The following is a 27064-nucleotide window of genomic DNA, read 5'->3' on the forward strand; positions in this document are numbered from 1 at the left end:
TGCTGAGGTTGGGATGGGGGATGGAAGGGATGGGAATGGCCCTGGGATCCACCTACCTCGAGTCCCGTGGCTGGAGCCACCCAGGCGGCCGCAGACCTGGCGGTGAAACAGACCCAGACACAGGGCGCTTGTCCGGCGGTGCTCCGCCCTCTGGGTGTGACACTGGGCAGGGAGACAAAGGGGCCTCTGTCAGTGTGGGGCACTGCGCCCACCCGGGCCAGGCCAGGCGCCTGAGGAGGGAGGGAGGTGACCTGGGGGTGCTGGAAGAGAGAAGGTTGAAGGGAGACAGACCTCAGGTTTGAGTGCCATCTGAGGGCAAGTCTCTTCCTCTCTGGGTCCTCAGTCTCCTCACCTGTAAAGTGGAAATCTCAGTCCCAACCTCCCAGACCCAGCATCAGCAGGATGGACCTTGTTGATTGACTACACTTGTGTTATTTAGCAAACATATGTAATGATTACCACGTGCCTGGTTGCTAAACACTTTGCAAATATTGACTCAGGTAATCCTCATAACGACCCTCTAAGAGTGTCAATTAAAAAAAATTAACCATTTAAAGAATTAAAGTTAGTTTTATTCAGAAGTCTTACGGAGGACTATAGAGCATGGCCTACAGCCCTAAAACAGTTTTGTCAGACTGTTTTAAATCAGTGTTTTAGCTTATAGTTTATATATAGGTAGTGGGGGTTCAGTATGTGCAAAAGGACATCAAAATTTGGCTGTAACAGTATATTGATTATAGATTACAGAGGTATAATCACTAACTCTGTCAGACATCATTGTATGTGCAACAAAAGGCAAGGACTATGGTTATTTTATTTTTATGGAGACAGGGGTCTTGCTGTGTTCCCCTGGTTGGTCTTAAGCTCCTGGCCTCAAGTGAACCTCCTGTCTCGGATTCCCAAAGTGCTGAGATTTATAGACGTGAGACACTGCGCCTGGCTAGGACTGGGGCCATTGATCTTTTAAGGAATATAGTGATTCAGGCAAGAGATGTGGGGCTGTGGGAGGTGCTGTGTTTTATCTTGTTTTGTCTTTAAAACTCTTTTCAGAGAGCTGCAGATAAGCACAGAGTCAGGGACTTTGTGAAATTATCCTGGTAAGCAGAAATGAGCAAATGGCTTCTGATGTTTGCTACTTTGTGTCACAAGTTTTTTCTTTTGGTCATAAATCAGCTGCCTGGTTGTATTTAAAAGCCAAGTGCTAATTGTGTCAGGTAACTAGGAAGCCTCTTTTTTCAGGATGATTGATTGTTTTCAGTTGTAGTTTTAAGCAATGAGCACTAGTCCCAGCGTGCATATATGCCTACTTATTGGAAAACACAGTTTGAATTGCATTTATTTTTTAATTAGCATGATCTAGGTTTTCATCAACATTGTCTTTTTTTGTACTTAACCCTTTAATAGGGCTATTACAAGGATATTATAGATCATACATAGCAGTATATGCTTAATAGTATTAAGGCTTAAGTATACAGGCCTCACGCCTGTAATCCCAGCACTTTGGGAGGCTGAGGTGGGCGGATCACCTGAGGTCAGGAGTTCAAGAACAGCCTGACCAATATGGAGAAATCCTCGTCTCTACTAAAAGTACAAAAAATTAGCCGGGCGTGGTGGTGTAATCCCAGATACTTGGGAGGCTGAGGCAGGAGAATTGCTTGAACCTGGGAGGTGGAGGTTGCAGTGAGCCAAGATCACGCCACTGCACTCCAGCCTGGGCAACAAGAGCAAAACTCTATCTAAAAAAAAAAAAAAAAAAAAGTATTAAACTGAGTTACATATGGGAAAAAACATAACTAATAAAACATTTGTTTTATTTGTTTATTTGTTACATTTGTGTTTTTAAATTAATTTTACTTTTTTCTTTCTGTATTTATATTTATTGGATTTTTTTTTTTTTTTTGAGATGGAATCTCACTCTGTTGCCCAGGCTAGAGTGTAATGCTGGGGTCTTGGCTCACTGCAGCCTCTGCCTCCTGGGTTCAAGCTATTCTCCTGCCTCAGCCTTCCAAGTAGCTGGAATGACAGGCGCACGCCACCATGCCTGGCTAATTTTTGTATTTTTAGTAGAGACAGGGTTTCTCCATGTTGGCCAGGCTGGTCTCGAACTCCTGACCTCAGGTGATCCACCTGCCTTGGCCTCCCAAAGTGCTAGGATTACAGGTGTGAGCCACTGCGCCTGGTCTTAGAGTTGGTTTTTTGAATTTATTTATTTATTTATTTAAGACAAAGTCTCACTCTGTTGCCCAGGCTGAAGCGATCTCAGCTCACTGCAACCTCTGCCTGCCTGGTTGAAGCAATTCTTGTGCCTCGGCCTCCCGAGTAGCTAGGCTTACATGGGGTGTGCCACCACATCCAGCTAATTTTTGTATTTTAAGTAGAGACGGGGTTTCACCATGTTGTGCAGGCTGGTCTCTAACCCCTGACCTCAGGTGATCTGCCCACCTTGGCCTCCCCAAGTGCTGGGATTACAGGCATGAGCCACTGCACCCAGCCAGTTTTTTAAATTTAAATTTAAATGTATTGTTATTATTATTCTTCAAGACAAGATCTTGCTCTGCTGCCCAGGCTGGAGTGCAATGGCACAATCATGGCTCACTGCAGCCTCAACCTCCCTGGCTCAAGCAATCCTCCCACCTCAACTTCCCAAGTGACTGGGACCACATGCGTGTGCCACCATGCCTGGCTAATGTTTAAAAAATGTTTTGCAGAGGCCGGGCATGGTGGCTTACGCCTGTAATCTCAGCACTTTGGGAGGCCGAGGTGGGTGGATCACGAGGTCAGGAGTTCAAGACCAGCCTGGCCAAGATGGTGAAACCCCATCTCTACTAAAAACACAAAAAATTAGCCAGGCGCGGAGACAGACGCCTGTAATCCCAGCTACTGGAGAGTCTAAGGCGGGAGAATCGCTTGAACTCAGAGGGCAGAGGTTGCAGTGAGCCGAGATCGCGCCACTGCACTCCAGCCTGGGCGACAAAGTGAGACTCTGTCTCAAAAAAAAAAAAAAAAAAATGTTTTGCAGAGGCCCAGCACGGTGGCTCACGCCTGTAATCCTAGCACTTTGGGAGGCTGAGGCGGGCAGATTGCCTGAACTCAGGCATTTGAGACCAACCTGGGCAACATGGCGAAACCCTGTCTCTACTAAAAATACAAAAAAAAAAGAAAAAAATTAGCCGGACGTGGTGGCGCACACTTGTAGTCCCAGCTGCTCAGGAGGCTGAGCCACAAGAATTGCTTGAACCTGGGAGGTGGAGGTTGCAGTGAGCCGACATTGTGCACTCCAGCCTGGGCAACAGAGTGAGACTCTGTCTCAAATTAAAAAAAAAAAAAATGTTTTGCAGACAGGGTCTCCATATGTTGCCCAGGCTGATCTTGAACTCCTGGACTCAAGCAATCCTTCTGCCTTGGCTTCCCAAAGTGCTGGGATTACAGGTGCACGCCACCACGCCTGGCTAATTTTTGTATTTTTAGTAGAGACAGGGTTTCACCATGTTGGTCAGGCTGGTCTCGAACTCCTGGCCTCAGGTGATCTGCCTGTCTTGGCTTCCTAAAGTGCTGGGCTTACAGGCGTGAGCCACCGCACCCAGCCCAGAACTTTATACATTTTAACTAGTGTTTAGATTGTTTATATAAATAACATATCTATATAAAATATGGAAAATATTGAACATAATTAAAATTATGACTGGCCAGCCATGGTGGCTCACACCTGTAATCCCAGCACTCTGGGAGGCCGAGCGAGGTGGGAGGATGGCTTGAGCTCAGGTGTTCGAGATCAGCCTAGGAAACATAGCAAGACCCCATCTCTAAAAAAAAAAATTTTTTTTAATTAGCTGGGCATGGTGGTGTATGCCTGTAGTCAAAGCTACTTGGGAGGTTGAGGCAGGAGGATTGTTTCAGCCCAGGAGGTGGAGGCTGCAGTGAGCCGTGATCATACCACTGTACTCTAGCCTGGGCAACAGAGTGAGACCCTGTCTCCAAGAAAAAATAAAATAAAATTATCATTGATAATATATTAGATTTTTATGAACTAATATAATTGTGAAATGTTTATATTAATAACACTCATAAATATAACTGAAAGAAGATCTATTATTATTTATTATTTGATGATGTCTTTTATATGTCTATTTAGTTTAAAAAGGCTTAATTTAGGATTTTGATCTTGGAGAAACCTGCCAAAGATGTAAAAATGTTTAAAACACTTCATCAAAACAGAATCATAGGTCATTCTAAAATAATAGTTTTTTGTTTGTTTTTGGTTTTGGGTTTTTTTTTTTTTGAGACAAGCTCTGTCACCCAGGCTAGAGTGTAGTGGTGTGATAATAGCTCACTGCAGCCTGGAACTTCTGGGCTCAAGCAATCTGCCCTCATAGGTTGGACTACAGGCATGTGCCACCATGCCTAGCTATTTTTTTTTTTTTTTCAGATATGAGGTCTTGATATGTTCAGCCCAGACTAGTCTGGGACTCCTGGCCCCAAGCAAACCTCCCATCTCAGCCTCCTAAAACGGTGGGATTATAGGTGTGAGCCACTGCATTCAGCCAAATAATATTTATTTAACCAGAGTGATAAATGGCTTTAAAAGTGGCTGGGTATGGTGGCTCACGCCTGCCATCCTGGCACTTTTTGGGAGGCTGAGGCAGGTTGTTCACCTGAGGTCAGGAGTTCAAGAACAGCCTGGTCAACATGGCAAAATGCCATCTCTACTAAAAATATAAAAATTAGCCTGGCGTATTGGTGGACGCCTGTAATCCCAGCTACCTGGGAGGCTGAGGCAGGAGAATCGCTTGAACCTGGGAGGCAGAGATTGCAGTGATCTGAGATCGCACCATTGCACTCCAGCCTGGGCGACAGAGCGAGACTCTGTCTCAAAAAAAAAAAAAAAAAAAAGACTTGAAAAGCAATATAGAAAGTTACATGGATGTAAAAACTTTAATTCTTTTAAAGTTTAGTTTTTTTAAGTAATCAAAAACTTAATAAAGACAACACAGGATTTTCTTGGTAAAATGTAAAATCTTTGTTTTTTGGGCCAGTTACCAGAAAACAAAGACCTCCTGTAGTGTGATTGGTTTTTTAAAACATTTTGTTATGGCCAGGCGCGGTGGCTCATGCCTGTAATCTCAACACTTTGGGAGGCCGAGGTGGGTGGATCATGAGGTTAGGAGATCGAGACCATCCTGGCTAACATGGTGAAACCCTGTCTCTACCAAAACTACAAAAAATTAGCGGGGGCGTGTTGGCGGGTGCCTGTAGTCCCGGCTACTCTGGAGGCTGAGGCAGGAGAATGGCATGAACCCGGGGGGCAGAGCTTGCAGTGAGCCGAGATCACGCCACTGCACTCCAGCCAGGGTGACAGCAAGAGACTCCATCTCAAAAAAAAAAAAAAAAAAAAAAACATTTTGTCATGAGTCAGGAGCTTTGTGAAATTATGCTGGCAAGCAAAAATGAACAGACATGGTTTCTTACATTTGCCACCTTGTCTCTCAAGAGGTACTGTTTTTTGTTGTTTTGTTTTTTTTTGAGAAGGAGTTTCATTCTATTGCCCATGCTGGAGTGCAGTGACGTAATCTTGGCTCACTGCAACCTCCACCTCCCGGGTTCATGCCATTCTCCTGCCTCAGCCTCCAGAGTAGCTGGGATTACAGGCGTGCACCACCATCCTGGCTAAATTTTGTATTTTTAGTAGAGACGGGTCTTCACCATGTTGAACAGGCTGGTCTCAAACTCTTGACCTCAGGTGATCCACCAGCCTTGGCCTCCCAAAGTGCTGGGATTACAGGTGTAAGCCACCGCGCCTGGCCTTGCCTGGCTAATTTTTGTATTTTTTGTAGAGACAGGGTCTCATTATGTTGCCCAGGCTGGTCTCAAACTCCTAGACTCAACCAATCCTCCTACCTCAGCCTCCTGAAGTGCTGGGATTACAGGCATGAACACCGGCTGATACCTGGTTCTTTAGAGGGGAGGGAGAGGGCGTCCTGGAGCACCTTTGCCTGGGGAAACATAACTGTACACTGTCTGCCGTCCCAGGGCTGGCCCTTAGGGCAAGGCCAAGAGTGCAGTGGGTGGGAGAGAAGCCAGATGCCACAAGAGGAATCCTGGGACCAGAGACTCAGGTGAGGGGGTGGAGTAGGGATCTAGAGGAGCCAGTCACCACACTGCCACCTTTGGCCTAGTTGTGGGAGCAGGGGAGGCTGGAAGAGATTTGGTATTCCTTCAACAGAAGGTTGGTATTCCATCAGAATCTCTGGGAAGAGGTCGGGCGTGGTGGCTCACGCCTGTAATCCCAGCACTTTGGAAGGCTGAGGCGAGCGGATCACTGAGGTCACGAGTCATACCCTGTGAGGTGCTGGGCTTGGTGCCATGTGCCATGGATGAGTTGGCCTTACCTCTAGGAGCCCAGGATTCAGCCAGACATGAAGCACGCCATGGAACAGGATGGCATAGGGGCTTCAGCCAAGGGGCTGAGGTGGTGGGAAGCTTCAGGCTTCATGGTAAGCCTAGGAGCAGCAGCAGGACTTGCCTGGAGAAAGGCGGGGGACTTGCTAGGCTGGGGGCAAGGCAGTGGGACAGTGCTCATGGGAGCAGCAGGTGGTCACATGCAGTGTGGCCAGGCTCAGTGTGAGGAAGACTCTGAGAGCCAGTCTCTGGAGCTCGCCCTTGCTCTCCTAGAAACTCTTCAGAATCTGGGCACCTGTTGATGCTGGGCCTCACCCCAGGCTCCTGAATCTGAACCCCTGGGGGTGGAGCCCAGCCTAGGATGCCAGACAAGCTCCTCAGGTGGTGCTCCTGTAGCCAGGTACTTGGGAAGCCTGCTGGGCATGAGGCTTTCACTGTTGGCTGCATGTCAATCACCTGGGCAGAATTTTACAGTCTCAGGCTGCACCCAGACCAAGCCTATCAGAATCTCTGGGTAGAGGTTGGGCGTGGTGGCTCACGCCTGTAATCCCAGCACTTTGGAAGGCTGAGGTGAGCAGGTCGCTGAGGTCAGGAGTTCGAGACCAGCCTGGTCAACGTGGTGAAACCCCGACTCTACTTTAAAAATATAAAAATTAACTGGGCGTGGTGGCAGGCACCTGTAATCCCAGCTGAGGCAGGAGAATGACTTGAACCCAGGAGGTGAAGGTTTCAGTGAGCAGAGATTGCACCACTGGATTCCAGCCTGGGTGACAGAGTCAGACTCTGTCTCAAAAAAATTAAATCCCTGGGGCGGAGCTTGGACATCAGAATCTTCCAAGGCTGCTCGGGTGATTCCCGTGAGTGGTTGTGGCCAAAAACCCTCAGGCAGGCCTATCCCTCAGGTCAGCCAGGTCTGACAGAGCTCCTCCAGAGGGGCCCCTCCTGAGTGCTGGTCTTCTGCAAGCCCTCGTCCATCCTGATTCATGTGTTTATCTGCTTATTGTCTGCGCCCATCCTTCTTCCCCTAACCCAGATTTGCAAGTTCCATGAGGGCCCTTTGGACTTCCGTTCACTGCTAGATCCCAAGGTATAGAGTGGACAGGCTGGCATATAGTAGGTGTTCAATAAGTGTTTATTGAGTGAATTTATCGACCCCCTACTCTGTGCCAGGCACAAAGGGAGACGCTATCCCTATATCACCTCTTGGTTCTCCCAACAACCCCATGAGGTATATACTACTGAGTCCATTTTATAGATCAGAGAGGTAAGGACTTTGCCCAAGGTCTGATGGCTCCTGGAGCTCAGGCTCTGTCCTCCACCCTCCCCTGCCTTCCAGCCAAGGTCTCTGAGTGGCCCTTCTGTGGGAAGCTGCTTGGAAGCTGCACCAGTGGGCCTGGGGGGCACAGGACATGTTGACACAGCCTGTCCTCAGGGCGTTTCTTGGAACCTCTCAGCTGGTTTTGAAAGGACTCCTTCTTCATGGCCTGCAACGGCTTTGTGCCTCCTCCCACCGGACCGATTTGAGAGGAGGACTTTGATGTGGTCAGCAGCTGCTCCCTGGCCAGCAAGGTGGACCATGGATACCCCACCATCTCCCTCAGCCAATGGACTTGGAGGCTCTCCCTTCCCCACCCCAGGTGACCCTGGAATCTTGGTGTCATCCTCAATCTGCCTCCATCCTTGTGAGGTTAGGATGGGTTAGGATTAGTTTCTCATATTGAGGAGGAGGAGAGGACCCCAAGGCCGGAATCAGTGGGCTGGGATGGGAGGATCCTGCTGGACAAACTAAATAAAAGCTTCAGGAAATGAAGGGAGGGTCAGGGAGACTTACAGATCTTAATTTCCACAGGGTTGAACCTGGCTGGTAGTCAGGGCCTTTCCTTCCCAACACCTTCTGAATGCAGCTCTTTAAGTAAGAGGAAAGGTGGCCAAGGTCCCCGTGAGGACCCCCGGATCCTCAGGCTTTCCCTTCCCTTCCATGGGGCAGTATAAGGCTGCTTCCTCTCAGGAAGCTGACTGCCTTCTAGAATGCTGCAATTGCAGCTAATACTCTGGAGAGACGGCTACCCCACTGTTGGACACCCCAATTTCCAGCCTCCTTTCTTCCAGCTCTGGCCTCTCCTACACACCCCAGGTAGCTCTGCCAAGCTGGATGAAGAGGTTGAAATAATTTCTGTTGTGTTGGCAACAAATACAAGCTGAATAGAGCTCTGAGTTGGGAAAAATTGATGGCTGCCTGGCAGCCTTGGGAGGCAAGATGATGGGCAGGAGGGGAGCCTGGACATGGGGAATGGGCACCCTGGGTTGGGAGAGTGGATCATTGATGAGATCTTTGGCAGTCTACCCAAGCCTGTTTGTCTTCTTTCTTTTTTTTGCTCCATTAGTTTCCAACGCAAGGCTGTGAGGAAGTTCTTTCTATGGTCTTATCACCATCCCTCCTGCTGTAACTAATGACATCATCCCTCACATCGCAGTGGGCTTTTACAGTTTTAGGGCATTTTCCTTCTTTCTTTTTTTTGGGGGGTGATGGGGGAAGACAGTCTTGCTCTTTCACCCAGGCTGGAGTGCAGTATCACAATAATAGCTCACTGTGGTCTTCAACTCCTGGGCCCAAATGATGCTCCTGTCCCAGCCTCCTGAGCAGCTGGGACTACAGACATGCACCACCATGGTCAACTTTTTTTTTTTTTTTTTTTTGTAAAGATAGAGTCTCAAACTCCTGGCCTCAAGTGATCCTCCTGCCTCAGCCTCCCAAAGTGCTGGGATTACAGGCGTGAGCCACTGTGCCTGGTCAGTATTTTTTTTTTTTTTGAGACAGAGTCTCACTGTCACCCAGGCTGGAGTGCAGTGGCATGATCATGGCTCACTGCAGCCTCAATCTCCCGTCTCAGTCTCCCCAGTAGTTGGGATTACAGGTGTGCACCAGCATGCCCAGCTAATTTTTGTTCATATATGTATGTATATATATACATATATATATATATATATATATATTTTTTTTTTTTTTTGCGAGATAGGGTTTTGTCATGTTTCTCAGGCTGGTCTCAAACTCCTGGGCTCAAGCAATCCACCCACCTGGTCCTTCCATCCTTCCAAGGTGCCGAGATTACAGGCATGAGCCACCGTGCCAGGCTAGTATATTCTGTTATCTTATTTAATCTTCTCAGACATCAGCCTTGAGTCAGAGGAGTTATTATTAGGCATTGTTGTTACCATTATCTCCATTTTACAGACAGGAAACTAAGATGTGAAGAGAAGGGACAAGTTCCCAGTCACACATTAGTGGCGAAGTTGCAACGTAAACACGTTTGCCTGACTTCAAGTTACTCCAGTTCCCCGCAGTCCCTCCAAATTACACCCGCAGACACACATGCTCACCTCTCTCCCCTACCTCCTCCCCCTTCCATCTTACCACAACCCTGAGGCCACCCCCAGGGAGATCATCCTGTCCATGCCCCTGCCTCTGCCCCAGTGCAGTGGAGCCTCCACGTGGCCTGTATCTGGAGCTCATCTGGTCATGGTCCAGGAGAAGGTGACAGTGGGAAAGTCGGGGGAGTCAAGGGTGTCAGCTGCTGCTGCTTCTTTTTGAGCAAAGACTTTGAAAGTTTAATGTGATAATCTCATCCTGATTACTGCAAACTGAGGTCCTTGGGCTTGTCCAAGAATCCATTACCAACCTCACATGAGAAGCAGGGAGGTTGCACTGGGTTCCCCGCCTCCCTGCTCCCCCAGTCCCCATGCATACTGGGAAGGATCTGAGTCTTGGTTCAATTTTTTTTTTTTTTTCTTAATGAAAAGAAGGTGTTTCTGGATCATGGTAGAGATTCTAGGCTTCCTACCTCAGGACCTGGACCAGGAGACCCCAGCCCTTTCCTTTTACATCTGGGAATTTAATATCCTAAAAAGTGCAACTGGTTAGTAGGTTGTGAGGCCAGTCAGAAGGCGTAGAAAATCAGCCCAGCCAGGGATCCCTGGCCCTTGCATCCCCCCACCCCAATACACTGCCAGGGAAACTGAGGCCTGTTACTGTTGTCTCCACATCATCTCTGCCCAGAAGCAAACCAATTAGCACTGTGTCTGGTTCTGTGTTCCCAGAGCCTGTCTCATTATTTGGGGATTTATGTCCCGGTCACTGTGAAGGACAACTGTCCCGGTTTCCACTGGGGGAGCCTGGCTGGCGCTGGAGCCCAGCAGTGGCAGGAGGTGGTGCCGTCCTCCTTGGGGCAGGATGGGGATTTGATTTCAGGGGGATTTGCAACCAGTGGGGAGCCGCCCTGGGCACATGGTGGCTCTGGGCTATTTTAGGAGGCAAAACGTTGGGGGAGGGGTCACAGTGGACTTGTTCAAGCCACTAGAGAGTCTGCCCTTTCAGTGGGGGCAGAAAGAACCCATGATGGGTGGGGTGGGACAGGCCTACCCACTGTTGGGGCCTCTCCCACCCTCCTAGAGCCCAGGAGTCCAGAATGACGCCACCTGTCCTAGCCCCAGTCTGGGCTGTGGGCCAAGCAGGGAAGCTGCTGGCTGGGTCGGGGTCTCTGCTCCTTGCCTAAGTCCCTTTGTTACAGGCTTTGCTTCAGCTGGGGCCCTTAGTGTTATTATTATGAACAATTCTTTTAACCACCTCTTATCTTTGTAGTAGAAACGTTACTTATTGAACATTTGGTAAAGGCCCCAGGAGCAAGAAAAAGGGCACAGCCTTAAATCCAGGCCCATCAGCTGCTGTTTGGTATGGGCCTCTTCCAAGCTGTGTAATGTTGAGGGTTGCATAAGTTCCTTCACCTCTCTGAGCCTCAATGTCCCTCTCTCTAAAGCCGGGACCAGCAACACCTAATTAATGATGCCCCTACTATTAGTTGGGCACATATTATATGGGGTACTTTGCAGGCATGATGTCACACCATCCTCTACACCGTTACCTGTTAATTGCCCTGTTTTAGAGATAAGGAAACTGAAGCTCAGAGAGGGGAAGTAACTTGCCTAAACTCACACAGTCAGAGCAAGGTGCCTGATCCATTTCTCTTTGCACCTACAGTGAGAGTTGGTTCATTCCTCAAATCCAGCAATATGTCTTCGTTACTTTCTGTGTGTCAGGCACTGTTCTAGGGCTGAAGAGTCATCCACAGACAAAACAGAGGAAGAGGAGACAGTGGATGAGACTGGCCAGTAGTGAGAGCTGGAATAGTCAAACTGGAGACTCAGAGGCTTTATTTAGACTAAGCGTCATTTTCTGGAGTGGGGAGGGCAATATTTAAGGGGCCTGAATCCCTCACTGGGCAAGTGGAAGGTGGACCAGGGAGGGCTAGCGCCACCTCGCACCCCCAGCTCTCCATTACCAGGAAGAGCTTTTTCATTTGTTCTTCCTCTTCACCCCACCTTTGTAGGAAAAAAGTTACTGGGCATATTGGGATAAGGCCTTTAGAAGCACCATGGTATAAAGGAAAGAGACAGCCTATGCTTTGGAGTCATCCAATGGGGTCCAAATCCCCACTCTGCCCCTTTCTAGCTGTGTGACCTTGGGCAGGTAAGTTAACTTCTCAGAGCCTCCCCTTCTTTGTTTTTTTGTTTGTTTGTTTGAGACAGAGTCTCGTTTTGTCGCCCAGGCTGGAGTGCAGTGGCACGATCTTGGCTCACTGCCAGCTCCGCCCCCCAGGTTCACTCCATTCTCCTGCCTCAGCCTCCTGAGTAGCTGGGACTACAGGCACCCGCCACCACGCCCGGCTAATTTTTTTGTATTTTTAGTAGAGATGGGGTTTCACCGTATTAGCCAGGATGGTCTCGATCTCCTGACCTCGTGATCCACCCGCCTCGGCCTCCCAAAGTGCTGGGATTACAGGCGTGAGCCACCGCGCCCGGCCAGAGCCTCCCCCTCTTTATCTTCAAAATCTGGAGAGTAGTAGCAAACTTTCAGGGTTAGTAGGGGATGAAATGAGTGGGAAAGGGCATGGGAAGGATCTGGCACACAGAAGGCCCACAATAGATGGCAGTGTTTTGCCTGCGTGCAGAGTTGGAGTTTAGGGGTGTGTTATTCCTAGGTATCTAGGTGAAGCCACGTCTTTGTGGGTGGCACTAAGCTGGCACCTGTGGTCCTGCTGAATGATTTCAATAGGCTAAGCAGAATGGGAGAGCCAGCAAGCCCAAACATACGGTCTGGGCCTCCCAGCGCAGGAAACTACCATTCACTCGGGGGCTGGGATAGGGAGGCTGAACTCACCAGTGCATCACGTGAAAATAGACCTGGGGGTTTCAAGGACACTCAGCTCTATGTAGAGCTAGTTCAAGGCTGAAGAAAAACTGAGGGATGGGCAGCATTCACAGAGGAGGGCAGAGATGGGGGGAGGTTGTGCTGTCCCTTTTTCTGTTCTATGGAGGATACCAAAAGCCTAAAAGAGTTTAGAGTAATGTGCTAGGCACAGTGGCTCACGCCTGTAATCCCAGCACTTTGAGAGGCCAAGGCAGGTGGATCATGAGGTCAGGAGATCGAGACCATCCTGGCTAACACGGTGAAACCCTGTCTCTACTAAAAATACAAAAAATTAGCTGGGCGTGGTGGTGGGCACCTGTAGTCCCAGCTACTGGGGAGGCTGAGGCAGGAGAATGGTGTGAACCCGGGAGGCGGAGCTTGCAGTGAGCCGAGATCGCGCCACTGCACTCCAGCCTGGGCGACAGAGCAAGACTCCATCAAAAAAAAAAAAAAAAAAGGAGTATAAAGGAATGTAACTGGGATAATCCAACACTTGGAAACCATTTATTCAACACATTTTTAATTAAGTGGTTTAGATCAGGTCAGTTGGTCACCATGCAAGGTACCAGGCAAAAGAAATGAATGAAGGCCCAGAACTACCCTGGGGGAGGAGCCCTCAGTATAGTTGGGTAACCAAAGCAGGGTTTGGGAGAGATAGTTTAATTAATACAGTGTGATAAGGGCAGTGTTAGGGTCTCATACAAGGTGCCCTGGGAGCACATACAAGGGGGAGGCACATCTTCAAAGGCTTCCTGGAGGAGGTGACCATGTCAGGGGAAGAATAGCTGAGGCAAATGGGTCTCTTTAGCTGGGAGAAGAGCCCCTTTAGGAAGAAACTGCCTGCTGTGTTTCTCTGGCTGTGGAAGGTGGAGTGCACGTTTTCTGTGTTACCAGCCAGCAGATCTATGACCAGTATGCAAGCATTATAGGGAAACAGGTTCCAACACCCCATTTTAATTAACGTTAGCATAGTGGAATGGGCCATCTTGTTAGGTAGTGATCTCCCCATCATTGGCATGTTCAGGCAGAGGCCAGAGGATATCTTGTCAAAGCTGCTACAAAAGGGATGGGATGACCTCTAAGATCCCTTCCAAGTCTGAACAACTGCAATTCTCCGTGGACAGCCACAGGATGTGGACTGTGATGGAGATCAGTGTGACCGGATTAAGTTAGAGGATGCGTGTGCTGTGGGATAGTGAGGTACATATGGTGTACCATGACTGTCCGCCTCACCCTGGATTTACTTTTTAAAAACATCTTTGGCCGGGCGCGGTGGCTCACGCCTGTAATCCCAGCACTTTGGGAGGCCAAGGCGGGTGGAACATGAGGTCAGGAGATCGAGACCATCCTGGCCAACATGGTGAAACCCTATCTCTACTAAAAATACAAAAATTAGCCTAGCGTAGTGGCATGCGCCTGTTGTCCCAGCTACTTGGGAGGCTGAGGCAGGAGAATCACTTGAACCTGGGAGATGGAGGTTGCAGTGAGCCAAGATTGCGCCATTGCACTCCAGCCTGAGCGACAGAGTGAGACTCCGTCTCAAAAAAAAAAAAAAATCTTTAGTAACTGCTTTATTGAAATATAATTGCATACCATACAATTCCCCCACTTAAAATGTACAATTTAATGTGGATTTATCTTAAAAGTGGAAATGCATTTATTATTCATTCAACAACTACTTATTGAGCATCTAATAAGTATGCAGTAAGCTTTGCACTGGTGTTGTGGATAGCTGGGAAATAAGGGCCCTGCCCTCATGGGGGAGACAGGTCAGGGTCCAAACAAAAGAATTACAACCTGAGAGATACCCTAAGAGAGTGGTAAACTGAGTCTGAGACTAAGAGTGATGAAGCTGGGGAAAGGGGCTCCTGGGGAGGTAACATTTGAGCTGGGGCCTGAGTGACAAGGAGGTATCTCTGTGAATGTTGGGAGGATGTTCCAGACTGAGGGGAGAGCAGGGGCAAGGCCCAAGGCAGGGGTGAGTTGGTGGATGGGTGAACCAGGAAGTGCTAGGAGACTTGGTGGCACCGTGGGTGAGGCATCCCTGAGGCTCCCCACCATGGGGCCTCCTCTCTGCGTGGCCTGGTCCCCAGTAGGCCTGCCCCAGTGCCAGGCAGGTAAATGGCACCGCCACTTCTTCTTTGGCTGCAAGAGCCCTCTGTGTCCACTTTCCTTGGCTCTTTCTTGCTCTCTTGCCCTGTTATTGCTTCTCCAACAACAGAATAGTGACAGTGCTCTTAGGAGGTCGTGCCACCAGCCCCTGCCTCCTGCTCTTCCTGGTTGGCTCCGTGCCCCTGTGTGTGCCCACTGTGTGCTGGACCCTGTGCTTTGATTCCCTGGGAGGAATCAGAAAGGACTCTCAGCCACACACACTGGTGAAGTCTCCCCAGCAGACTCTGGCTGTCTCCCCTGACCTCCAGAGACAGTGCCTAGGAGCAGCCTGGAGTCTCCCATTTGGTGCCCACTTCCTGTGTGACTTTGGACCAGTTACTTAAGGTCCACAATCTTTTCTTTTTTTAGACGAAGTTTCACTTTTCTTACCCAGGCTGGAGTGCAATGGGGTGATTTTGGCTCACTGCAACCTCCACTTCCCAGGTTCAAGCGATTCTCCCACCTTAGCCTCCTGAGTAGCTGGGATTACAGGCGTGCCACTACCCCCCGGCTAATTTTTGTACTTTTAGTAGAGACAGGGTTTCACCATGTTGGCCACGCTGGTCTCGAACTCCTGACCTCAAGTGATCCGCCCGCCTCGACCTCCCAAAGTGCTGGGATTACAGGCGTGATCCACCGTGCCTACCTAAGTCCCCAATCTTTCTTTTCCTGGTCTGTAAAATGGGGAACTGCACCGCTCTGGGCAGAGTGGTTCGGAGGTTTCAGTGTGATCCCCCTGGCACCCAGCAGGTGGTCCATGAATGTCAACTTCCTCCCACTCCCTGAGTTTCCTCCCAAAAGAGGGGCCTGCTTGCCAGAGGTAGCAGCCGGGGGCGGGCGGAAGGGGGTGCTGACAGGGGGTGGGGGAAGGCAGCCAGTTTGGGGTCCCCTTCCCTGAGCTCTGGGACCCCTTGGGAGCCCTCAAGTACGCTGGGCCTGGTCAGCCGGGGTAGGCGGGATACTCACCCGTGCGCCCAGCTCTTCAGCCAGGAGAGCCTCCGAGTCTCCCCTCTCTTCCTCCCACCCGGGGAGCCCCACCGCTGAACCCCTCTCCCGCCAAGGCTCTCCTGGGCCGGCGGGGGCGGCGCGGCTCCTGGCACCTGCTCCCGTCGGGCCGCCCGGGGGCGGGCTCGGAGACGCCGTGGCTGTCCCGGGAGAGCGCGGGGCCGGGAGCTGCGACTCAGGACCGCCCCGGGTGGCCGCGAGCGGCTGGACGCAGCCGGGTTTGTCCGGAGCGCTCTCCAGGTAGGCGCGGGCGCCGGACTCGGGCCCGCACTCCCCGCCGCCCATCCCGGACCCACGCGCCGCGGGGGCAGAGCCGGCGGGAGGGGGCCCGCCGCATGCTCAGCGCTTAGGTGGCTCTGCAGGGCTGGGGGCGGCGGCGGAGACCCTTCTTGCCTGGCGACCGGGAAAGAACCGCAACTTAACCGGAAACTGAGGTCGCGAGGAGGACACCAAGGGTGATGGCAAGAAGGACTTCCAGCTCCCATTAGAGGGAGAGAGGGAGTACAGGGTGAGACTCCCCCTCTACTCCCACCCACCCTAAGGAGAGGACCATTCTCCGGAGATAGGGGGCGCGACCAGATAACCCACCGTCTTTTCTTAAGAAGTTTAGAGAATCCAAAAGTTGATCCACCCCTATCAACACTGAGATGGAATAGAAGGGAAGGGGTGGGGGAGGGAAGAGCAACAATTATCTTTTGGGGGGTGCAAAGAGTACTCCTGCTCCCGCACCCCCCACCTCATTCACAGTCATTGGAGGACTTCCTGTCCCGCCCCTTCCTACCCCCAACGTGCAGAATGTCTCAGCTTCAGCAAGGGGCATGGGGGGGGGGGCCCTGGCCAGAGCACTCTGCCCCCACCCACAACTCAGGAACAGTCCCCAGGAGCTCCCAACCCTCCTCCTTCTGGCTTCCAGGACTTAGGCCCCTGCCCTGACTTGGACGTGGTGACTAGTGGAAGGCAGGGAGTGGGGTTTGAGGGAGCTCCCCTTCTGGGTCCTATGGGATTGGGCAGGGAGAGCAGGCAGGAGATAAACCCGGGCTGTGCCAGGATCCTGAGCCCTGGTGCTCCTAGGAGGGGGCATGGGGCCGGCGGGTCTCCTCTGCCTGCTGAGTGTGAACAGGGCAATAGGTCAGATTTCCTGGGCTTTGCCTGGCAGCAGAGGCAAGGACAGGGGGTATGGAGACAACCATCCCACCTTACAAGCAGCTGCTCTGTGTTGCCACTATGGACCCTGCAAGGAGAGATGCAGGTTAGACAGCAAGAAAGACTTCCTTCCTGAGGGTAGGGGTCTTTGGGGGAGTCTCAGTGGCCAGCAGAGCCAGCCCCTGTCTTTGAGGGTGTCAGGAGGGACTGAGGCCCTCTGGAGGATGCAGACAACTGGGGGTGAGGACAGAGCAGACCAGGGTGGGGAGGCGGTGGGGGACAGTGACCTCACCTCTGGACCATACTGCTCCTTCACCTCCTGTGCCCTCTCTCCCTCCCTTGGAGCTGGAGTGTTGGCTTTCAGCAGCTCACTCCTGAAATCCCCAGCACCCAGAAGGCCCCAGGGGAAGGTGACAGGCTTCCTCTGTCACCACTTCAGATGGGAAGACAGACATGGCTGCCTTGGGTGTGTCCAGCGGAACCCCTCACCTGGCACCTGGAGCAGCTGTTGCCTAGCCCCCGGGCCTCCTGTTCTGGCAAAGCAGGGGTGTATGTGCTGGGGGCTGGCGCAGGTGACTCGACTCCTCTGGATCCTCTGAGGGGATCTCAGGGTGTGGCCCTGGGTGACCCCAGCTCCCTGGGCCCATGGAATAGCTGGGATGGGTGCCACTCTGTGGTGGCCACACCACTAAAAAGGGCTGTTTCCCCTTCCTCGCCCTGGGGAGGTGTCAGTGCTGGGAGAGGGCAGTGGGGAGGTGGCAGGGTGGAGAAGCCAAAATGCTCATTGACGGCCCCTCAGGGACATTCAGCGGGTACCCAGGCCCAGGAGGGCTTGCACTCTGCTAGGACAGGAACAGATGAGGCTTCTCTTCTTCCAGGTGCTTCTCTCTGCAGCTGGGCTGGTAGGGAGGGCCAGGATCCCACACTCCTGCCTGTGACCCCATGAATGACTGGGATGGGGGCTGCCAGGGTCCTCACCCCCTGCCCTTGCCTCATAGAATGGAGGAGACCTGGCCCTACCTACTTGCCTCTCTTTGTGATGCTGAGCCTCAGTTGCCTCATGTGTCAAGCCTCGCAGGATTGTTCTGAGGATTCACGGAGGCGATGTTTCTGTTTTGCTCCAGGGACAACAGGCGCTTGCCACCAGGCGCACCCACCCTGCCTTTCTCCCAGGCTAAGGCAGAATCATATACCTTGGCCTCCACTGCCTTCCACCTTAGCAGTAGCGGCTCTGTGTGGCCACTGCAATTCAGCCTGCAAAGGACCTAGGAGCCCAATCCCCTCTCTTATCTATTTTATTTTATTTTTTACTTTTTTGAGATGGAGTCTCGCTCTGTCGCACAGGCTGGAGTGCAGTGGCACAATCTCGGCTCACTGCAACCTCCGCCTCCCGGGTTCAAGTGATTCTCCTGCCTCAGCCTCCCGAGTAGCTGGGATCACAGGCACCTGCCACCACACCTGGCTAATTTTTTGTATTTTTAGTAGAGATGGGGTTTTGCTATGTTTGCCAGGCTGGTCTCAAACTCCTGACCTCAGGTGATCCACCTGCCTCGGCCTCCCAAAGTGCTGGGATTACAGGCATGAGCCACCGCGTCCAGCCTATTATTATTTACTTATTTATTTATTTACTTATTTATTTATTTTGAGATGGAGTCTCGCTCTGTCCCCCAGGCTGGAGTGCAGTGGTGCAATCTCGGCTCACTGCAAGCTCCGCCTCCCGGGTTCACGCCATTCTCCTGCCTCAGCCTCCTGAGTAGTGGGACTACAGGCGCCCACCACCACGCCTGGCTAATTTTTTGTATTTTTGGTAGAGACGGGGTTTCATCGTGTTAGCCAGGATGGTCTTGATCTCCTGACCTCATGATCCGCCCGCCTTGGCCTCCCAAAGTGCTGGGATTACAGGCATGAGCCACCGCGCCCTGCTATTTTTTACTTACTTATTTTTTTGAGACGGAGTTTCATTGTCTCTGGGGCTGGAGTGCAGTGGTGCAATCTTGGCTCATTGCAACCTCTGCCTCCCAGGTTCAAGCAATTCTCCTGCCTCAGCCTCCCGAGTAGTTGGGATTACAGGCACTCACCACCATGTTGGCTAATTTTTGTATCTTTAGTAGAGACGGGGTTTCACCATGTTGGCCAGGCTGGTCTCAAACTCCCAGCCTCAGGTGATCCACCTGCCTTGGCCTCCCAAAGTGATGGGATTACAGGCAAGAGCCACCACGCCTGGCCCCCTCTCTTTAAAGACAGGAAACCAAAGCCCAGCGAGGCAGGGTCTGGCCCAAGTTTGGCCGGCCAGCCAGCCTGGCCTGGTCTGGGAAGTAGGCTGGGGAGGCGGGAGGGTGGCTGTTGGCTGACATGGAGGAAAATGCCAGAGGGTAACTGGGCTTGTTAAGGGTTTGAGGAGGGAACCCTTCATGCTCTGCCAAAGGCTGGGGACAGGCCTCGAACCTTCCTCTCCGGTTACCTCTTTAGGAGAAGCAGCCTTTTCTGGAGGACTCCTTTCCCAGGCTGCAGCAGAAACAACCGTCTGCTGCCTGTTTTCTGGCCTCCACAGTCCCCTCCATTCAGCCCTCTCTGGATGGACAGGCAGGGAATCTCATCACCTCATGGTGGCCAAGGACCCCATGGAAACCCAGGGACCTCACGTGCATTTGTCACCCAGCCAGAAGTGGTGGAGATGGGACCCCAGAGCCCTGCCTGCGTGCTCCCCCCACCCCACCCCCCCGCTCCGCATTGATGGACACACAGGCAGACAGGCAGACAGAACCTGGGCTACACAGCTCTACAGCACAGGTAGTGTGAGCCTGCCTCCAAGTGGGTGGCTCCCTCCCAGGGCCCAACCCCTACCCTCTCTGCAGCAGCCTCAGCCCATCTCTCAGGGAAGACAGGGAACAGAGGGAGATTTAACCAGCTTCCTGTAGAAATCCCAGACAGACAGACAGACAGATGGACATACACGCTTTTTCTCTGCTTTCCCCTTGTCCTTCCTCCCCACCTCTTTGGCTCTGGCCCCACCTCTTTCTACCCAGGGTGTAGCCCGTCTCTGCCAGGCACTGGGCCTGATAGGGGCTGCACAACCCTGCCCCTCCCCAGAGCCCTTCTCTGAATCTGTGGCCCCCTCCCCACCCATCAGTTCAGGTCAGGATTTGGCAGGCTTTAAGGAGAGGTGGGATGGGGCAGTGGGTAAGGACTTGGGCTTTGAGTCAGACAAGCATAGGTCCAGGTCCAGCCACAGAACCTCCCAAAGCCTGTTCTCTAATCTATGCAGTGGGATAACAGGTTAATAATGGTGCTCATCTCATGGAATTGTGAAGTTTAAGAGAGATCCTGTTTGGGCATGGTGGCACATGCCGGTAATCCCAGCTACTTGGGAGGCTGGGGCAGGAGGTTCACTTGATCCCTACAAGTTTGAGGCCAGCCTGGAGCCTGGGAAACGTAGTCAAACCCTATGCCCCCCAAAAAAGAAAAAAGACCCTTTTTGTCAAACACCTGGCCCACAGTAAGCCCTCAATAAATGGGGTTGTTATTTCATAAAGAAGATGTGACGTAAGCAGCTGGGGGGCGAAGAGAAAGACAGGGAAGCCTCTATAATCAGCTCATGCATCGTCTTTCCATTTGCTTTGAAGCAAGTCCACTGCCCTGCTCTGGAACTCAGTTTCCCCATCTGCTTAAGGCAGCATGTGGACTAGGTCCTGTCCAAGTGTAGGTCCTGCTAGCGTGGGTCATGCTGGCTCTGAGTAGGGGCCAGGGTTGGGGATGCCGAGCTGCCGATGCTCAGGGCAGGGTTAGACAGACCTGTGTGCCCCCGTCACTGCCCACCCGTCCACACTTTCTGACTGGGCTCCCCTAGCTTAGCTGGGGCAGTGTGGCTCCTAAGGGAACAGCTGGGAAGGCTGGGTCAGGCAGGGCAGGCTGCAGCAGGCCCAGCAGCCTGGCTGGGGGGAACACAATTAGCCCGGAATCCAGGCGGCCCCGTGAGCCCAGAGGCTATATATCACAGAGGTTTAATCAGCTGTGTGGCAGATATTTGCTCTCTTGGGCGATGTCCCCGGCCCGCCTGTCATAAATTGCACTGAGATTTCAAAATACCCCTGTCCCCATGCTGGCGGGGCAGGCAGCTCTCCTTGGCATGGCCAGGAAAATCTCATTCCTCTGAAGCCTCCACCCGGGGAATGGGACCTCTCCCCCCACAACACTTGCACCTAAGACCTTCTTCCTGCCTCCTCCTGCTGGGAGGGTTGGGGAGGACATGGAGAGGCAGGAGAGTCGCTGTGATGACCTCCATCTAGAGGTGAGAAGGTGCAAAATATTGGTGGGGGGCTCCATGCAGTAATGGGGGCCTTCTCACAATGGCAGTGACCTCCAGTGTGCCCTCTGTGGGAAGAGCTATACCCTGGACCCGTGGTGTGGCTCCAGGAGACAGCTGCATTGCATCTTGAGTGTGGGGACTGGGGTCTGTCATGCCCAGGGAGTACGGAGTCTTCACCTACCTTCCCACTGGATGTTTGCTGCGCCACCTGGAGGCTATCTGTGGGACTGCCGCCCAGCCACAACATCCAAACCCTAGCAGCAGGGTTTGGACCATCAAATCACCAAGCACTTATGACCACACCAGGGTGAGATCTATGGCGCGTTAGTTTGTTAGGGCTCCCATAACAAAGTGCCACAGGCTGGGTGGCACTTAAACAATAGAAGTTTATTGTCTCAGTTCTGGATCCTAAAAGTCCAAGATCAATATGTGTCAGCAAGGCTGGGCGCAGTGGCTCATAACTGTGATCCCAGCACTTTGGGAGCCTGAGGCTGGAGGATCTATTGAGCCCAAGTGTTTGAGGTTACAGTGAGCTATGATCACACTGCTCCACTTCAGCCTGGGCAACAGAGCAAGACCCTGTCTCTCTCTTTTTTTTTTTTTCTGAGACGGAGTCTTGCTCTGTTACCTAGGCTTGAGTGCCATGGCACGATCTCGACTCACTGCAACTTCCGCCTCCCAGGTTCAAGCAATTCTCTTGCCTCAGCCTCCTGAGTACCTGGGATTACAGGCACCCACCACCGCGCCCGGATAATTTTTTTGTATTTTTAGTGGAGACAGAGTTTCACCATGTTAGCCAGGCTGGTCTTGAACTCCTGATCTCGTGATCCACCCACCTCGGCCTCCCAAAGTGCTGGGATTACAGGCGTGAGCCACTGCGCCCAGTCAATTGCACCTTTTTATAAGGACACCAGTCATGTATATTGGATTACGGGCCCACCCTATACCAGTCTGGCCTTATCTTAATAGCATCTGCAACGACCCTATTTCCAAATAAGGTCATATTCTGAAAGTGCTGGGGATTAGGATGTCAACATATTGAATTTTGGGGGACATAATTCAACCGATATCACATAGTGAGTCTCAGATGTTCAGTGACAGTCTCATTTCATGGTCTGGGCACAACGACACCCACACTATGGCACAGCTACACTACGACATGCACACAGAGTGAGTGACATAGATTCACCTCAACAAACGATGGGGTAACAGACATTTGCAGTGACCCAGGTACATCAGTGGCAGACACACAGGGTGACAGACTTCACTCACAAGCTGCAAGAGACAGACACACTGTGTGTTAATAACAGCTGATTGGCCGGGCACCGGTGGCTCACGCTTGTAATCCCAGCACTTTGGGAGGCCGAGGTGGGCGGATCACGAAGTCAAGAGATCGAGACCATCCTGGCCAACATTGTGAAACCCTGTCTCCACTAAAAATACAAAAATTAGCTGGGAGTGGTGGCACGCGCCTGTAGTCCCAGCTACTCAGGAGGCTGAGGCAGCAGAATCACTTGCACCCGGGAGGCAGAGGTTGCAGTGAGCCAAAATAGCGCCACTGCATTCCAGCCTGGGCAACAGTATGAGACCCTGTCTCAAACAAAACAAAACAAAACAAAACAGACAAACAAACAAAAAACAGCTGATTTTGTAGGGCACCGAGAAGCATATTACATAGATTATAGATCAGCTCATCTAATCCCCACAATATGTGTATGACTTAGGAACTGTTATTGATCACTCCCATTCTACAGAGGTACAGACGAAGGAACTGAGCTCAGGTCACACAGCCAGTGAGTGACAGAGCTGAGATTTGAACCCAGGTATGAATCAGCATGGAGCTCCTGCTCTTGGCCGGGCATGGTGGCTCATGCCTGTACCCCAGCACTTAGGGATGCCGAGGCGGGCAGACCACATGAGCACAGAAGTTTAAGACCAGCCTGGGCAATATAGCAAGACCCTGTCTCTACTGAAATTTTAAACATACCTAAAATTTCAAAGAGCTCCTGCCCTTATCGCTGTGCTCCTCTGTTCCATCCACACACAGTCCTCACACTTGTCACGACAGACATGTTATGTGGGATCACTGCTCACAAAAAGGACAAGCAGCTTACTGAGAATGGGGGTGGCATCTGGGGACTACAGGCAGGTTTTTGGCCTTGGGCTTGTAAAATTAATTTTCCTTGTTCAGATGCGGGCTCCACTGTTGGATGTATAGTCTTGTGAAGACATTGTGACATCACTGGACTGGTCTGATCTGCAAAGTAAGCATGGGCCTCAGAACACAGGAAATGCCCTCTGGGGAGATGAGCTTGTCTGCTCAGGTTGCCATAACAAAGTACCACAGACTCAGTGGCTTCGACAGTGGAGATGTAATTTCTCACAGTTCTGGAGGCTAGAAGTCCAAGATCAAGGTGTCAGGAGGGTTCATTTCTTCAAAGGCCTCTCTTCTTGGCTTGAAGATGGTCTTCCCTCTATAACTATCTGTGTCTAAATTTCCTCTTCTTATAAAGACACCAGTCATATGAGACCCAGCGCGGTGGCTCACACCTGAAATCCCAGCACTTTGGGAGGCCGAGGTGAGCAGATCACTTGAGGCCAGGAGTCCGAGACCAGCCTGGCCAACATGGCACTACCCCATCTCTACTAAAAAAAAATACAAAAATCAGCTGGGCGTGGTGGCAGATGCTTGTAATCCCAGCTACTCAGGAGGCTGAGGCAGGAGAATTGCTTGAATCCGGGAGGCAGAGGTTGCAGTGAGCTGAGATTGTGCCACTGCACTCCAACCTGGGCGATAGAGTAAGACTCTGTCTCCCACTGGGTGCAGTGGCTCATGGCTGTAATCCCAGCACTGTGGGAGGCCAAGGTGGGAGGATCACCTGAGGTCAGGAGGTTGAGACCAGCCTGGACAACACGGCAAAACACTGTCTCTACTAAAAATACAAAAATTAGCTGGGCGTGGTGGCGGACACCTGTAGTCCCAGCTACTCGAGAGGCTGAGTTGAGGCAGGAGAATCACTTGAACCCAGGAGGTGGAGGTTGCAGTGAGCCGAGATCACACCAATGCACTACAGCCTGGGTGACACAGCGAGATTCCATCTTGAAAAAAATAAAGACACCCATCATATGAATTAGGGCCCACCGGTATGACCTCATTAACTTAATTACCTCTTTGAAGACCCCATCTCCAAATAGAGTTACTTTCTAAGGTACTGGGGGTTATTACTTCAACATATGCATTTTGAGGGGACACACTTCAGTCCATAACAGGAGAGATGGGCTCAGTATGACTCACCCAGGCCCTAGTCTTGGGGTTGCCCCAGCCTGAGGGAGGGACACAGATCTTGCTCTCAGGAAGCCCCTGTCTGAAGCAGAGGCAGGAAGCATGCGCGCAGATTTCCGAGAGAAGGCAAAATTCACTGAGCAGCCCCAGAATAGAAATGGTTAGAGGCAGACAAGTCAGGCAGGGCAAGTTTCAGATAAGTGACTTGGAAAGGAAAGACTGTCTATGGGAGATGGGGGCCTGGAGGGGCCACTTGAGGGTTCTGAAGAGACAGAAAGTGTGTGTGTGTGTGTGTGTGTGTGTGTGTGTATGCGCGTGTGCGTGCGTTGGGGGACAGGACGGGAGCAGGGGTGCTGTCTTCAGCCAACCCAGGCAGCAAGGCTCAGGTCTCTACCGAAACCACCAACTGTTGCCTCGGCCTCGGTGGCCAAGACAGCAGGGGGCATCTGGAGCCACGTGGAGCAGGGGTTGGGATGGCTTCACACACTGTCACCATTTGTGAATGTCACCCTGCTGGGTGCAGGGCACAGGAAGGTTGTGTTTTTGGCTGGCGGCTGCTGCGTCTCCAGTAAGCGCCACATGCCTGGCTGTCACAGGATTGCCAGCGCTTGCTGCGGAGCTGAGAACAGGACTCTCGCTTCCTCAAATGTGACTCAGCTGGCCTTGCCGCTGCCTCTCCCTCAGTGACCACCTTTCCTCCAAGACCCCAGTCCCCCTCTCTGAGATATGTTCTGCGGCCCTCCGAGTCCCCAGGTGTCTTGGCCTCCCCGTGTGTAGACATGTTGGACACCCTTCCAGAAAGTCCCAAGTTTTTTTGTTTTTGTTTTTTGTTTGTTTTTTCTTTCTGAAATGGAGTTTCGCTCTTGTTATGGAAGCTGGAGTGCAATGACACCCGATCTTGGCTCACTGCAACCTCCGCCTCCCGGGTTCAAGTGATTCTCCTGCATCAGCCTCCTGAGTAGCTGGGATTACAGGCATGCGCTACCATGCCCAGCAAATTATGTATTTTTAGTAGAGACAGGGTTTCACCATGTTGGTCAGGCTGGTGTCAAACTCCTGACCTCAGGTGACCTGCCCGCCTCGGCCTCCCAAAGTGCTGGGATTACAGGCGTGAGCCACCGCCAAGAGTCCCAAGTTTTAATGCTGCTTTGCTTGAAATAGACCCCATTATGCGCCCTTCCACCATCCTCGGGCTGGGGTGTTTCAGAGGGATACAGAGGATACAGAGCTCCATGTCTCCCGGTCTTGAGCCCCTCCTGCTCTCTCTAAGTATTCACAACCATTTGGCGTTCATTCGTCTCCCTCTCTATCCACTCAGATATGAAGCGGCCACTGAGCCCACCCCCACCGGCTGAGAAGGAGACCCCCATATCTGGAGCTGCTGAGTGCCTCCCTCGGCCCCCAGAACCACCTAAGCCCAAGCGAGAAAGAAAGCGGCCATCGTACACGCTCTGTGATGTCTGCAACATCCAGCTGAACTCGGCGGCCCAGGCCCAGGTGCACTGTGGGGGGCGGGCCCACCAGAGGCGGCTTCGGCAGCTCAGCTTGGGGAAGAGCCCCTCAGGGCCAGGTCAGTGTGGAGGGACGCTGCTCCCACAAATTTGGTTTGGGGAGTATCTCTGTCTGGGCCCCTCTGAGGGGCTCTGGGTCTGTGGCCTCCCTTCATGGGGGTCTTTGTGTCTGGGGTGCCCTCAATGGGGTCTTAGGGTCTGAAGCCCCCCCTGATGCCAGCAAGTTTTATTCTGCATCTGGACAACCCTTCTGTAGGACCTCTCGGAATCTATGGGTCCTTAGGCCGCCTCTTGGGTCTTTGTTTCTAGGGACTCTCCCTGTGGGATCTTTTGGGATCAGGACTCCTAAGCAGCACTTCTCCAGCCTGGAGCCTCCTGGTAGCCACAGGCTTTCAGACAAGGGCCTCATCTGCGGGGTGGGGGTCCCAGGCTCCAGCTCAGGTCTGTGGTCTCTGAAGGCCAAGGTCAGCAAGGTACATAGCACTCCAACCCAGGGACAAGGGGGAGGCCCCTCTTCCTTTGGACTCTTGGCCAGGATTTCTGCTTCTCCCTAGCTGGGGTGACTTTGCAGAGGTTTGGCTATGAGCTTGGAAGGGGCAGCTGGCTGCGAGGCAGATTTCTGGGGGAAATGGGTGAATGCCTCCATGAGGGTGATTCTAGCTGACAGGTGCACAGGGGCCACAGGGAAAGTAAGAACCACCCAGGCTGCTGTTGGCAGAGCAAACAGATTCACATTCAGGCCCAGCGTGGGGAGGTGGGAAAGGCAGGAACTTACCCCTGGCTCCTGGGGGAGGCCAACAGAAACCTACCTTGCAGCCCAGGCTGGCAGTTTTGCCGGAGGCTACACTCTGACCTCAGACACCCTCTTGAGGGCTGTCTTCTCTTTTGGTGATATTCATGGGGCACCCACTGTGTCCCCGGCTCCACACACACAATCCTGTAGGCCAGAGACAAGTAAGATCCAATCTCTCTGCTTACCACCCTCCCCAAGATTGAGTGGGTCTTTTGGGTGGAGACACATGTGAAAA

General features: G+C 52.0%; 1 protein-coding gene across 2 annotated transcripts in view; it reads left to right on the plus strand.

Moving 5' to 3' along the window:
• Positions 1-27064, plus strand: part of ZNF385C (zinc finger protein 385C) — a 73398-nt gene that overhangs the window by 9859 nt on the left and 36475 nt on the right. The window contains exons 2-3 of one of the 2 annotated variants that reach the window (XM_055388123.1): positions 23434-23506; positions 25844-26095. In XM_055388123.1, the coding sequence (XP_055244098.1) occupies positions 25846-26095 (250 nt within the window). In that variant the 5' untranslated portion in view covers positions 23434-23506; positions 25844-25845. The remainder of the gene's footprint in view (positions 1-23433; positions 23507-25843; positions 26096-27064) is intronic. The other variant, XM_055388122.1, reaches the window with a different exon arrangement.

The sequence above is a fragment of the Gorilla gorilla genome, chromosome 4, assembly GCF_029281585.2.
Source record: "Gorilla gorilla gorilla isolate KB3781 chromosome 4, NHGRI_mGorGor1-v2.1_pri, whole genome shotgun sequence".
Lineage (NCBI taxonomy): Eukaryota > Metazoa > Chordata > Mammalia > Primates > Hominidae > Gorilla > Gorilla gorilla.